Source organism: Rousettus aegyptiacus, unplaced genomic scaffold (assembly GCF_014176215.1).
Source record: "Rousettus aegyptiacus isolate mRouAeg1 unplaced genomic scaffold, mRouAeg1.p scaffold_m13_p_9, whole genome shotgun sequence".
NCBI classification, from domain to species: domain Eukaryota; kingdom Metazoa; phylum Chordata; class Mammalia; order Chiroptera; family Pteropodidae; genus Rousettus; species Rousettus aegyptiacus.
The window spans coordinates 66,939,841-66,955,553 of NW_023416312.1; the positions used below are offsets into that span (position 1 = coordinate 66,939,841).

The window sequence follows — 15,713 nt, forward strand, 5'->3', positions numbered from 1 at the left end:
CTTTTTTTTTAGCACCTTTGGCTCTGAAATTGGCAAGATGACTGCATTTGCTTTTTAAAATTAATATATTCTCTATTTTTAGTTTAAAATAATTATAGATTCACAGGAAGTTGAAGTACAGGGAAGTATACTTGTATCAATGCACTCTTCATTCAATTTTCCCCAGTGGTAACGTCTTGCAGTTTTCCGTTTACTCGTGTGTGTGTGTGTGTCTGTGTGTGTGTGTGTGTGTGCGTGTGTGTAGTCCATGAAATTTTACATGTATACATTTATGTGACCATCACCAAATTAGGGATACAGAACTGTATCCTCACCAAAGGGCTCCTTTGTGTTACCCCTTTATAGCAACATCCACCCCTCTCCTCCTTTCCCCAAGCTCTGGTAATCAATAATCTATTTCCAATCTCTATAATTTTTTTTTCATTTCAAGAATGTTACATAAATGGAACGATACAGTATATAAGCATTCACTCGCTGAAGGCATGTGAGATAATTCTAGTTTGGGGCTATTACAAATAAAGCTGCTATAAAAATTCATATGCAAGTTTTGGTGTGAATATAAGTTTTCATTTCTCTGGGATAAATGCTCAAGGATACAATTGCTAAATATATGGTAATTGCATGTTTAGTTTTTTAAAGCCTGCTGTATTGTTCTCCAGAATGGCTATATACCATTTACATGCTCACCAGAAAAGTATTAGTAATCCATTTTATCCACATCCTCATCAGTATTTAGTGTTTTCACTACTTTTTATTTTATCCATTCTTGTGAGTTTGTATTGATGTCTCATCATGGTTTTAATTTGGATGTTCCTGATGTCTATTGCTGTTAAATATCTTTTCATGTGCATAGTTGACATCTATAATTCACCCTCAGTGAAATGTTTCTTCATGTCTTTCATTCGTTTTCTAATTGGATATTTTTTCTGTCGAGTTTTAACAGTTATTTTTATATTCTATATATGTTTTTGGTTAGATATGTAGCTTGCAAATATTTTCTTCCAGTCTGTAGTTTGTCTTTTCATATCCTTTGCATGATCTTTGACAGAGCAAAAGTTCTTAACTTTGATGAGGTCCAATTTATTAATTGTTTTTCTTTCATGAATTGTGCTTTTGTTTTCAGATCTAAGAATTCCTTGCTTAGCATAGGATAAGATTTTCTCCTATGTTTCCATTCTAAATGTTTTAAATTTACATCTATAATCCATTTTGGGCTTAATTTTTGTATAAGATATAAAATTTATGTTGGGGTTCTTTTCTTTTTTTTGCCTATGGATATCCAATTACTCCAGAACAATTATTAAAAAGGCTACATTTTCTCTGTTGACTGACTTTTGCCCCTTTGTCAAAAATCAGTTGTGAATATATACATGAATTTATGTCAGTCTCCAAGAGAACTGCTAGGCCCTAAACAAATGCCTAACCTAGAAAATGTACTCCATCTACCTACTTCCAACTTATTTCCTGATGCTTTCATTTCTAAGAATTAGGATTCATGGCTCTCATACTGTCCCAGGCCTTGGCCTTGTCTTGAGGAGATAGGAGAATGAAATGGCATTGGTTTTTCTCATTGTTCCGAGAGCTCTATTTAAAGATCCTTGTGATTCCTCTTGGACTTACTTCACCCATTGTCTAAATCAGTGATTTTCAAATCTCTCTCTCTCTCAATCTCTCTCTTTTCTCCTTTTAAGTCTTCTATTCAAATGAAATTTGCTTGAAAGCCCAATACATGAAACAAATAAAAGTATAGTTGTTTTGGTTGAGCCAGACATATGGGAGACAAAATCTCACCCATCTCCAAATGAAGCACAATCTGAAAAAACACTGTTTTTATTCATGTTATCAGCAAGGTACTAAAGGGAACTAGAAAACGTAGAGTCAATTCTGTGGACATTTAAAAGACCTACTTTGATAAAATGAAAAGATAATTTCAGTAGAGAAATAAGAAAATTGAAGAATACAGCTTCTTGTAGGAGAAAAAGTGAAGATGAGCAATAGGAACAAGAATCGAAAGGAAAGGGATATTTTTCTGGGAAAGACAGGGAGGAAAAGTTTTAGGCAGTTTAGAATGGAAAGAGGAATAATATGAGGTCTTAATTCTGGACAAGTAGTGCTATGACATTTAACAAGTCATTTGAATTTAGTTTTCTTCATCAAAAAATGCAGACTTTGGAATGGACAATCATTAAGGTCTCTTCCAGCTCTGAGACTATTATTGGGAACTCTCAAAGGAATACTGAATCATTTAAAAACACAACAAATGCAACTACAACAAATAGATTCACTTTTCACCAATACGCCATCCTATCACTGTAAATCAGGGGTTGGCAAACTTTTTCTGTAAAGGGCTAGATAGTAAATATTTTAGGCTCTCTTTGCTGGTCACATGGTCTCTGCCACACAATCTTGTTGTGGGGGGTGGGGGGTTGTTTCTTTTACAACCCTTTAAAAATATGAGAAACATTTTTTTACACCAAGGTTCATCCAAAAAAAAGAAAAAAAAACTTGTTTTGTTTTAAACTACCAAGCAAAGATTTCTTAGAACACTGATAAACAGGTAGGAAATACCTGAGGAAACAATAAGAGTGCAATAAAAACTTGTAAAATGGAATTGTGGCAAAGTGACATACAATGGAATTGCTTCTCTGAAAAGATTTAGTTCTTCAGTACTTGAGAAAAGTGAAAATTGAACATAGTCAAAAGCGTCTTTGAGCTTCTAGACTTAGATAATGGACTTTCATAATTTTCAGAGAAAGACTCTGAAAATCTGATTTTACATAAATGCAGTAACACTGCAAAGATGATCAAAATCAACACTTTCAGAACTATGGAAATTAACCAAAGACTTGAAGCAATCCAAAAAGTGTTTATTCAAGAAAAATGGATTAATCTCAGTAAGAATATGAAGATTTGGGTGATTTAACTCATCTTATTTTCATTCTCCCTCTCCCTAGCTCCAGGATAGCTTTGAAAATAGCCTCACCACTACAGTATCTGAAAAACAGCACCTTAGCAGCCCCTGCATGATGCAGAATGGATTTGGAGCAGCCCCAAATGCCCCATTCCAAGAGAATTATTATTTTTTGACTTGTCTTGTACCTCCTGGAAACTCCCATTTGCAGGGCTCTTCTTTATTTGACCTAACTCAGAGTACACTCACTATGAACAGCCTTTTTTAGGCAGCATTAATCAGCTGCAATTATTTAAAATCACAGCTGCCTGAGGTAGGGGGACATTTGAGGCAAATGAAGCTGCTCAAAACCTTAAAAGGAAAAACTGGAGAATTAATGTTCATAAGGGACTTTGAAAAGCTCCAAAATATTCTTAAGCTTCAAAATATCTCTAAGGCCAGACACATGTTCAGGACTGTGCATAACCTCAGAAAAGACCCCCAAACCCCTACTCTCTCACCTCTGGTTGACCTTGAGGTTCTCTGCAAGCAGCAATTGAAGGCTAAGACAAAGATGTAAACCACCTGACAGAGCATTGAAATCATTCCCAAACACACACACACACACACACACACACACACACACACACACACACATACACACACACTTAGCAAAGGCTGGGAGACTTATTGGATCAAAGCATTTAAGGAAATCTAGCAAAATTATCCTTCAAGAATGGAGCATAAATCAAGACAATTCCCGGATAAATAAAGACAGGTTATTCATCACTAGCAAACATATCCTACAAGAAATACTAAGGAGAATCCTTAAGGTGGAAATGAAAAGACAACAGACAGTAATTCAAATCCACATAAAAAATAAAGAACACTTGTAAAGATAAATACATAGGTAAATACAAAAGATGGTACAAATTTATTTTTTGTAAGTCTTCCATTCTCTATTTCAAAAGGCAACTGCATAAAATAGTTGTAAAATTGCTTTGGTGGACTTATTATGTATAAAGATGTGATTTGTATGTCAATAAAAGCAGAAAAGGAGGGTGGAAGGAACAGTGCTAGACTACAGCAAAAATTTTGTTTACAATTGAAATTAAGTTGATATTAACTCAAAGTAGATTGTGTTAAGATGTTGACTATAATCCCCAGGGCAATCTCTAAGAAAATAACTCAAAATAAAATTAGTAAAAATACAATACATAAATTGAAATGGTACATAGAAATATATTTAACACAAAAAAAAGGCAGACATCTAGGGATTAAGTGGAAAAAAGATATAAGACAAATAGAAAATAGCAGAATGGGATATGTAGTTCTCACTTCACTAGTAATTATATTAAATATAAGTAGATCAAACACTCAAATGAAAAGGCAGAGATTGTCAGAATAGATTAAAGACAAAAACATGATCCACCCCTATGTTGTTTGAAAGAGATACAATTTAGATTCAAAGACATAAATAGGTAAAAAGTAAAAAGATGGAAAAAGATTTAACATGCAGTTAGTAACCAAAAGGGAGCTGGAGTGGCTATACTAATATCAGAAAAAAAAATAGACTTTAAGACAAAAATTGTTACTAAAGACAAAGGACATTTTGTAATGATAAAATGGTTAATATACCCTAAAACATAATTATTATAAATATATATGCATCTTAACAACAAAGCACCCAAATATGTGAAATAAAAAACAACTGAAGGGAGAAATAAAGAATTCAACTATAATAGTTGAAGTCTTCAATACCTCGAACCTTCAATAGACAGAATAACTAGGCAGAAGACCATAAAGGAAAGAGAAGACTTGAACAACACTACAATTACACATCTCTAAAATGCTCCATCCAACAACAGCAGAATATATTCTTCTCAAGTGCCCATGGAAGGTTGTGCAGGATAGATCATATGTTAGGTCATAAAACAAGTCTCAATAAACCTAAAAGGATTGAAATCATACAAAGTATGTTCTTTGACTACAGTGAAACTAAATTAAAAACAATAACAGAAAGGTATTTGGGAAATTCACAAATTTGTGAAAATTAAACAACATATTGCTAAAAGCTAATAGGTCTAAAAATAAATTATATGGAAACTAGAAAATACCCTTGAGATATAATAAAATAATAATAATAATATAGCAAAAGTTATAGGATGCAGCTCAAGCAGGGCTCAGAAGGAAATTTATATGAAATGTTCAGTATATACTAACTCATAGGAACAGAGAGTAGTTGATTAGTGGTTGCTAGGGCATGGGTAGAGGGGGATGGGGCTGTGACTACTATTGGGCATAGAGTTTCCTTTGAGGGTTATGAATATATTCTTGCATCACTGCGTGACTAGTAAAACCACTAAACTATATAATTTATAGAATATGAATTACAGCTGTTATTTAACAATAGTATCTTTGAAAATCCTTTACATTGACAAATACTATTTATGTGATTCGTGAGCATGCAACCCTATACAGCAATATGCATGTAGCAATGTATAATGCAAACTGTAATATTCAGTATATAATGATGTGTACAAATATGAGGCGGTTTTTCAGTAGTTTTTTTCTATGACTATATTGTGATTATTGTGAACCCCATAAGTTAAATTTACATATAAAGCAAGTCCACTGTAGTAGAAAGAGAACAGGATTACGAGCCAGGAGACCTAGGTTCTAAGCCTAGTTTTGCCATTTAACTTCCCCCTTTCAGGGCCCTTGCTTCTACATTTGAAAACCAAGGACTATAAGATCTTTAAGGTTCCTTTTAGATCCAAAATTCTATAAAATATAATTTGGATCATTGCATTTTTTTTGCTATAATAAAGCAGGAAAAATGAGATGGACAATGCCAAGTTAGTTAACTCCCTGGGCATTTATCAGGCAATATAAAAAGGCCTCTTCATTATAGAAGCCGCCTTGAGCCCAACCACTCTGAACTGCTGGGCTTCAGCATTCACCATTGCTATTAATCCTTCATGTAACAGACCCTTCAGTGTAGTTGTTTGGAAGAAATAATTATCTGAGAGTAATTCTGTTCCAGACTCTTATCTCAGAGGACATGGAAACAGACCTTGGGGTGGAATCATGAGGAGACTCTACTCACAGCTACTATAACTTGGAATGGGTAGGGTGAGATGCAGGCTATGGAGACAATCCATAGGACTAGCCCTAAGTATGAACTTCCATACTTCTGTTCTCTATCAATTTATTTACTATTCAAAATATATTTCCTTGTATGGGTAGAACAATATATAGGAAAAGGAATTATCTTAACATTCTGTTTTTGTTGATTGATATGTAGAAATACAGAAACACACATATTGTTTAACAATACAAATAACTTGCACCTGAAATTCATTTGCTTAGTCCCTGCGATCCCTACAGAACAAAATGTAACGAATACGGCTATGTTGGCAATACTCTTGCATTAGAGGAAACAAAAACTTGGTCTCTGGTCCAAGGAGCTTATAGTCCAAACGAAGTCATAGAGGAGTTTTGAGAAACCTGGCTTCCACTTTGGGTTTGCTTTTTCCCAAGTGTGCCCTAAACTTTTCTTATGGTGTGGCTTTGTTTTTGTTGATTTTTTTTAAAGCTGGAACACCGGTTCTCTTTGCTTACCATCAAAGTCTACCCAGGCTTCAAGGCCCCACTTAAATATCACCTAGTCTGTAAAGCTTTCCTCATCTTCCACCCTCCTTCATGATTCTGCATCTCTTTTGTTCACTCTTCACTGCACTACCAAAATCCACTTAAGAGTGGTGTCTGTGATTTGAGGGTCAAGATCCTGCTTTATTAATCCAACTATCTCTCCAAACACTTAGAGGATGACAAAAAAAGTCTGGAAACACAGAAAAATGTATATTTAAATAATGTTAGTTATATTTTCTAATAATATATGAATATATTTCCTTCAACCTCCAGACAACTTTGCAAGCAAAATGCCTCCAAATTTAAAGTGATGAGTACAATCACTAACCTGGAAAGAATATAAAAATAAATAAATAAATGTTTCTTATGTTTCTAAAATCTTTGAACATCTTTAATATGTTATCTTCTCCAAATTGTTGAATCATACTTGGGCTGTCTTTAACCTCAGCACCTCCTTTTTATCATCTCTAAAATGGAAATGCTACCCACCCTGTGTCTTCACAGGCTCATCACAAGGGTAAATAAGAAAATGGCTAGCAAAAGGATAAAGCGATATGGAAATGCAAAATGTTGTTCTCATTAACTATACAAGGATTTACTTTGTGTCCATATTGTAGCACTTGAGTATGCTGGACTTTGGCTAACCTCGTTACAGCTGCATTAAAGAGGATTCTCCAAGAGCTGCTTAAGAGGGAAAAGCCAAGAAGCTGATTACAGCTTTGGGCCCTGCCACAGCCATCAAAAGTTATCAAAGGGATGCTGGGACTTCAAGTTTGTTTCCAATTGTGCAGGAGGAGAATTGTGACCTTAGCCATCTGTTTCCTGTCTCCACCATGACTCACACCTTTCAGGTCCACTTGAATGGATGATTGTTCAGATGAGATCTGCTTAGGCCCACTGCCCAAGGACCTTGATGGTGCTAAGGCTCAGGTAGCTATGTCAAAGGAGGAAAAGCAAGAAGCTAATACCCCAGCCTCAGGGGTACTGAGTCAAGGAACAAGAGACATTTGAGCTTTTTCAGAAAAACCAGTTCATCCTCCACCATTGGTGATATAAATATGAGGCTATTGCTTCCTGGCAGGATACACCGAGAGCCACAACACCGTTTCTATGACATTTCTGTCCCAAATGCATAATCTAAATTTAAGCACAAAGAAACATTAGACAGACCTAAATCAAAAAACATTCCACCAAATAAATGGCTTGCACTCTTTCCTTCTACAATATACTGCACTAAAAGATAAAACGAAGACTGAAGAACTTCACTAGATTAAAGAAGACTAAAGAGACATGAAAACCGAAGGCAATGTATCATTCTGGATTGGATCCTGGACTAGAAAAAGCATATCATTGGGGCAATTGATAAAATTTGAATATGGACTATAGAGTATATAACAGTATTGCAGCAGTGTGAATTTCCCAATTTTGGTAATTGTACTATAGTTATCAAAGAAAATGTCTTTATTCTTAGGAAATACACACTGGAGTATTTAGAGGAAAAAGGGCATAATATCTGCAACTTAATCTCAAATGATTAAAAAATAGCAAAATGTATGTGTGTGTATGTGTAGAGAGAAAGTACAAAAATAAATGGGGCAAAATATAAAGAGAACTGATGAATCTTTGTAAAGAGTACACAGAAGTTCTATATTGTTCTCAACTCTTCTGTAAATTTCAAATGATATAAAAGTAAAAACTTTAAAAATTATTCTCCAAAACTTTTTAATTTGCTCTAGAAAATTATATAATTTATTACTTAATTTTTGTTTGCTTAACTGTCATAAAAGAGTAATTTTAAAAAATAAAATGATACACTGAAAATTCCAGTTAAGAAAACAGTAAGGCTCTAACAATGCTATCACCTATAGCTTATTCTAGTCCTTCAGTGGCTAAATTAGATTTTAGAATTAACATAAATAAATAGATGATAGATAGAGGATAGATAGATAGATAGATAGATAGATAGATAGATAGATAGATAGATAAATCACATACACAAAAAGCCTGTAAGCCCAACCAGAAGAAATGGTTTAACAATGCTAGCACTGACCTCAGCGGGTTTATGGATGATGGGTCCTCAGTCTAAATGAACTGAACATGTCAACTAAAAAGCCGAATGACTAAAGTGTGCAGACTAAGTAAATGTTCAAGCTTATCCCAGCTATTTGGGAAAGGTACTGATGGAAGGTGCTGATGTAGGTCATACTTCTCAGAAGGAAAGTATAGAAAGAAATACACAAGGCCAAGATACAGTAAGGAGCAATGCTGCATAGGAGGTTCTGTGTAGAGAGTGGAACCACAAAAGTAGCCTACTCCCGCCTTGGAATGTCCGTATTAACAAGCTTTGTTGCTCAGAAAAATAACTGAAAGCTGACTTCAAAAGCAGTTTTCATTCATCTCACAATCTCTGGGCAATGTTGGTTACACAGACAGTTCAGCAGCTCCTCCTTTGGGGAAACCAAGTACCTTAGCAGGACAATTAAAAGGTTTTGGTCAGGGTCAATACCAGAAGTTAAAGAGGTCACAAAATGAATGAAACAGTTATTACAAATGCTAGAGCAGGTAATCATAAAATTAACCAATAAATTAAAATCCTGATACAGAGAAAAGGAAATGAAAATGAATATCTGGCAATGGTCATTCACATTGCCTCAGAGATGAGGTCCAAATCAGTGACCACTCCAGATTTTCTATACAGAAGAGATTTCAGGGTGATAATATGTTTGGGAAGTGGGGCTAGAAAATCTACATACTTCTATTATTTTAATGGTATATTTACTTGGGATGACTTATAAGTGTAAATGAGGCCCAGGGCCAATGCAGTGTATATGTGCCCTCTCTTCCTTCGCTGTACTATAATCTGCCTGGTAAAGAATACATAGTAAAAGTAGGGTCTATCTCTAGTCAATAAAATGTTTTGATGTCCAGCAGATCTAAAAAAACTAACTTTCTTTGACTGCTATATTTATATCACTTCTATGGACTGGTACCTGGCGACATATGTTGCCCTTAATGCTCTCTGTGCTAGGCCTATGAATTATACAGACAAGTGCTCAACCCATTTCCTGAGCCATTGTTTGGTGATACTATTAACTCAGAATGCATATCTGGGACCTCTGTGCCTCTTTGTTTTGGTTCAATGTAACCTAAGTAAACAAACCGAGGGTCAGAGGAATAAATAAAAGTGATTGGAAGCTTGGCCCCTGTGCGGGATCCCAAGACTTCACACTAATGGACCAGATGAAAGGAAATTTTAGTGTCTGTATGCTATTGAAGTCAGTGGAAAAGAAAACCCTCACCCAGCCATTCAAAAAAGTCCAAGTGCAAAGAGATTTAGTAAGGTATAAGAGACATAATACCTTGTGCTTCCGGAGGCTGCCAGGACTGGTGGGCGTAGAGATAGGAGACTGCTTAGACTTGGGGGTAGAGAGCTGGCTGCTGGAAGTTCCATTTGCTAGCCCAAGGCAAGAGAAAAGGAAGGGATAAAAATCAACAGCATACAAAAGAACAAGTTATTCTTCCCCTCCGAAGATACTAAGAACATTCAATCAAGGCAGACATACAACCAAGTGATTTGATGAGTAGAACAAAGATAAAAAAACACATACACATTCCTCAGAAAGGAAAGAAGTGTAATCCTCAGTTAATTAGATCCCTGCACAGTGCAAGGCAGCAATCTTCCCACCGTTTCCCTGAGTGCTTCCAATTACAGGGTCTGGATCTTTTCAAACATTTTTCATATTCATTCCCAAGTTTGACCCTAAGAACATTTTTGTGAGGTAGTCTGAGAGCATATTATTTTGTTTCAATTTTATAAGTGAGAGAAAAGTGAAGCACAAAGCGATTTTGTGCCTTACCTTGGGAATATAGGTTTGGACCAGGGTACATTCCTTTTGGTGGTAGATAATATGTCAGGTGCACTATAGTTCCACTGTCAATTTCTCCCCACTCTCTCTTTTCCTACTCAACTCCTTTACCCCACACACACTCTTTCTTCTTACCTTATCCTGGGTGATAAAAGCAGAAGGAAAGAAAGAGAAAGGGGACTAGTCAAGAAGAAGAATGAAAAAGTAGAAGAGAAACACAAAGTGAGACATAAAGAAAGGCTCATACAGTGAAATGTGTGGAGGAGAGAATCAGAAAAGAGCGAAAGAGATCAAGAATGAAGAACAGAGGAGATAGAGAAGATAGAGTAAGAGATAAGGAGAAGAGAAGAATGGGGAAGTTTGAAATAGGAACCGAACAAGAGAAAGGCAGACAGTGGTGGCCAAAGTCAGAGTACACAACAATTTGTCTCTAGTCAATAAAATGCTGAAAATGAGATGGTTGAGTATCTTCATGACCACTGTGTTTGTAAATTGTTTTATATTCCATTACTAATGAGCTTTTTAAATATTCAACTAAGTAAAAAGAAATGTAGTGAATTAAATGAAACAAACAACTTTCAAAATGGATTCATGTTCAGACATCACATGCTTAAGTTAATTTTTTTAAAATCTAAGGACCTACATAATTAATCAGTGATATTCTGAAATGTGCTTTACAAATAAAGACAAATATCCCAAGGATGTGAGGGAGGGGGTGAGGGAGGAAGGAGGAGAGAAAGAAGGAGGAAGGGAGGGCTGGAGTGGAGAAGGGAAAGAGATATTGAGATAATGAGAGAGAGAGAGACAGAGACAGAGAGACAGAGACAGAGAGAGAGACAGGGACAGAGAGAGACAGAGAGAGACAGAGACAGAGAATAGAAAATTGAACAAGTTAAGCAGGAACTGGCCTGAGAGTATTGCTGTTAGTCCCACAGGTAAAGCTTAAACTTCTATATCATAAATATTTCCTGAGGATATACTTCCTCTGCACCATTTATGGTAATGTTTCCCTAGGTTCTGGAATCTGCATATGAACTATAGAGATGGAATAGATATCAGTGTAGTGGTTCATCTAAGTGCAAGTGAGCTAAAAAATGAGCGCTTTAACATCCACTGTTTGGCTTTGCCTGTGTATTCACTCATCTCTTACTCACTCACTAAGAGACCTTGCTCCCTATCAGGGCTTCCTGAAAATCACTCATACATTTAGCCAGTAGTTACATGGTATTTTCTCTAAGTCAGGCTAAGTATTAGACATTGGGGTTTCAGAGATAAGTAAGTCACTTCCTGTGGGGAGACAGGCAAGGATACAGTGAACTAAGTGTTATAACAGAGCCGTTTGAGGGGTATTATTGGAGCCCAGAGGAGAGACTTTGAAATCAGAGAACTGAGAGGCAAACAGAGGGACAACACCTAAAAACGTCTTGAAAGATGATTCTGGGAACTTCCAGTCAAGATGGTGGAGTAGGTAAACACTGTGCTTGCCTTCTCCATGACCACATTAAAATTACAACTAAATTATAGAACAGTCAACCTGTAAAACCATCTGAAAACTACCTGAACAGAATTTCTAAAACAAAGGATATAAAGAAGAAGCTGCAATGAGACTGGTAGGAGGGACAGAGATGCAAATGGGCTATCTCCACATCCATGTGTGGTGGTTGAGAATCAGAAAGGATATCTCAGCTGCAGAGGACTTCCTGAGGAGTGAGGATTCCCAGCCCTATACCCAGCTTTCCAGCTCTGAGCACCAGTGCTAAGAAAAGAAGGTCCTACAACATCTGGCTGTGAAAAACAGTGGCGATTCTGTCCATCTAGGTGAGACAGAAGGCTGCCAGAAACCCAGGCATCCTCTTAAGGGGCTTGTACACAGACTCTTGCTTCCAGGTACTCATCCTGAGCTCCAGCAGAATGGAGGCAGCTCAGGAGGCACCGGAGACATATAGGGAGAGACTAAGTTTTGTGGCTTCAGGATAAGAACTGGAGAGACAGCCGCCATTGTCCTTGTGTTGAGCCATCCTCTCATGCAGCCTATGGGGCGGGGGTGCCATCTTTCCTGTGTTGAGCCCTCCCCTGACACTGCCAAATCTGAAACTGCACTGGCCTAGTGAACTCGCTCACATCTCCTGCTCTGGTGACTTCCTGAGATCCTGCCTCACCTAAGTTGCTTACCAACAAAGGTTCCTTCACCAGCTCTGCCTTACAAATACCCAGCAGGTTGCAGCAGGCCTTGAGGTTCCATGAGCATTTTGCTAATCTTCCCCAGGCATGGAACTAATGGGAGCCAGCCTTATATCCTAGCATGGCTTCTCCCACATGCCTCCAGATCCAGCACAAGAAGCGAAAAAACACTTTGTAGCTCCTACCAGGTATACCAGGTAATTCCAGGCCAGTAACAGGCAGCATGCATGGGAGCACCTCCCATGAGTCCCCAGAACCAACACACCCAATGGCCAGTTCCAGACCAAAACAGAGCACCACCAATTAGTCCTGCAAGCAGCCGAAAACAGTGGTCTCAGCAGATAATAGAGTCCATTGGGGCAAAACTCACTACATGAGGTCAGCCCCACCACAGCAGCTTCTACGCTATGGTTGTGACAAATTCTGACAACTGGTAAGCCTGAGGGTCAATCCCTCCCATTGACATGCAAACAGAAATCAAGGCTCCTAAGACACCCTGTTTTCTCCCTATATATACAGGGAGTTGTTCTGGAAGACCATCCAACTAGAACTAAGGTGTTTTCAACTTACTTCAGAACAAGGCCAAGAACCTGTGGTTTTCACACTTTTATTCCAAAGAGCCATTAGGTGGGATGTCTGAATTGGTTTTGCTAATTGTTTCTGCTCAGTGAAAAAGCTTTTGTCCCTCTCCAAAAGCCCATTTACTAGGGCAGCAAGAACTGAGGGCTCAGAAAGTTTTTCGCCAACTTGATCGTCGGTCTGGTTCTCAGGCAAAATTTGATCATAGGTTGTGAGATACTATAGTTTCAGAAGTTGGAATTTGAATTTTAAATATGTTTCCTACAGACTCTCGCATAGCATGTAGTTGTGAATCCTTTAAATAATGGAGAAAAGTAAGAATCTTCCCCGTTGAAAAATAAATATGTGTACCCACTTCTCTAATATTTTGACACATTAGTTTCCTTAAAGAAGAGGGCACCTGTAAGAAGGCCGGTAGAGGTTCCAGGATTGTTTTCCCAGGCTTGATAATACTAACAACATATATTTCCTGTTGAAGGTGGTACTTCTGAGAAATTGTTTCTGGTGAAGCAAGTTTGTTATCAATCCTCACCACAGGTTTTATGGAGCAAGAACCAGAACAAAGTACATTGCTTTTAATTTGTGGAAAGAATACACAGTTGGGATTAGTCAACGTTTTTATTTATTTATTTATTTATTTATTTATTTATTTATTTATTTATTTATTTTCAGTCAAGGTTTTAAATCCTGGCTTAGCCATTTCTTAGATGTGTGACCTTGAGTGTAACCTGACCTCTGAAAATCTCATTTTTCCAATTGTAACATTCAAATAAAAAAAATGTACATCTCAATTATTGTTGTTTTGAGAAGTATATGACAGACTATATAAAGTTCTTAGTCAAGTGCCATTGCACATAAAAAGAGCTCAATAATGACATCTTCTATTGATATTACTATGGTCACTACTAGAAATAGAAGATATTAAGTAACTGCAATATATGGACATTGAGTTAGGACATTTCCTTCCACAAGGAATGATTTATTAATCCATACAGGCTAAAGACTAATTCTTTGGCTAGCAAGTCAGGCACTAGAGGACTGAAGTTTTCTGAGTGAAGATGATTATTATAGTTTTTGCATTTTATTGCTGCACTATCTCAAACACAGCCCTTGGCTCTTTGCTCTTCTCTCTTTTTTACTTTCTCAGCATTGCCATGATGGAAGGGGGTGTTGATAAATGCAATGTGGAAACATGGAAGGTTTTGCAGCAGAGGAGTAACACAATGGAAATGGTGTTTTAGGACAAGAAACGTGGTGGCACCACACAAGATAGATAAGGTGACAGAGATTTTAAACGAAGATACTACTTAAGAGCCTGAGGAGTAATCTAGGCATCAGATGATGAGAGAAAGGTAGGGACTTCTGAATAAGCAATGTGAAGATGTTCAAATGTTCAACAACATCAATAGCAGCATATGGTGGACATGAAGGATTAGAGTGAGAATAGTCAAAGATAACACTAAGGTGTTGGGCCTGAGGTAAAAAATAGAATTGGTTCTATTGTCAGACAGGGAGTTTGAGAGGAGTAAATTTTTAAAATTTTTAGACACATTGTATTTGGCACATATAAGTAGGACTGTCCGTTAGGTGTTAACTGGGTAGATATCCAGAAGAAAGATTGAGGCTAGAGATGTAGATTTAACAGCTGTCTTCCTATACCCTGATATGTTATATTTATCACCACCTCTGCTCTTTTGTTCTGCTTTCACACTGCCATAAATATTCATTTCCTTATCAATTGACATATAATTCTGTTTCAAGCCCCATTTCTTCTAGGAAGGCTTCCTTTAGTTCCCTAGCCCATGATGAGTTCTTTTCCATAAATTCTAATACTTCCTGTATCTCTTATTCACTTGGAATTAAAAAAAACATTACCATTAACTCATATTTAGTACCCCCAAAGCAATGGTTAGATTGTGGACTGTGGAGCCAGAATGCCAGGGTTTAAATCCCAGTTTTACCACTTACTATCTGTGTGGTCTTGGGCAGGTCACTCAACTTAAATAAGCCCTAGTTTTTTTATCTGCCAAATGGAGATGATAGTACCTATCTTATAAGGTTGTTGTAAGGAGTTAATTAGTTTATACACATTAAGTGATTAGAACAGCTGCTTGGCACATAATAAGAACTACAAATATTTGTTAATACTTTTTAGTTAAATTTATATAAATTCAGTTAAATTTATACTGGTTCCCCAAATAAATCATAAGCTTCTTCATGACAAGAAATTTGTCTTATTCCTTTTCCTTATAGCATCTAGCACTACTAGGTATGCCCCCAAAGCTTTGGAGATTTGTTTCCATTTAAACAGAAGTTCCAGGCTATGGTAGGTTGCCAGAATTCCTACAACAAGGAGATGGGTCAACACCACTGCATTCCATCTCCTGTAGAGTGCTCAGTGATCACCACTATACTGTGTCACCTAACCATTTCCTAAACAGGTCTCTAACGACAATGGAAAAGATACTTAAATATAAGGCAGTTCTTCCACTTAAGCTAGACATAAGCAGTGGTTTTAAAAAGAACCAGAATAAAAGAACCAG

General features: G+C 36.9%; 1 protein-coding gene across 3 annotated transcripts in view; it reads right to left on the bottom strand.

Moving 5' to 3' along the window:
* The window catches only part of DCX (doublecortin), a 151,395-nt gene that overhangs the window by 8,324 nt on the left and 127,358 nt on the right, over window positions 1–15,713 (bottom strand). For all 3 annotated transcript variants that reach the window (XM_036227154.1, XM_016129416.2, XM_016129435.2), the window contains one exon: window positions 9,904–9,998. In XM_036227154.1, the coding sequence (XP_036083047.1) occupies window positions 9,904–9,998 (95 nt within the window). The remainder of the gene's footprint in view (window positions 1–9,903; window positions 9,999–15,713) is intronic.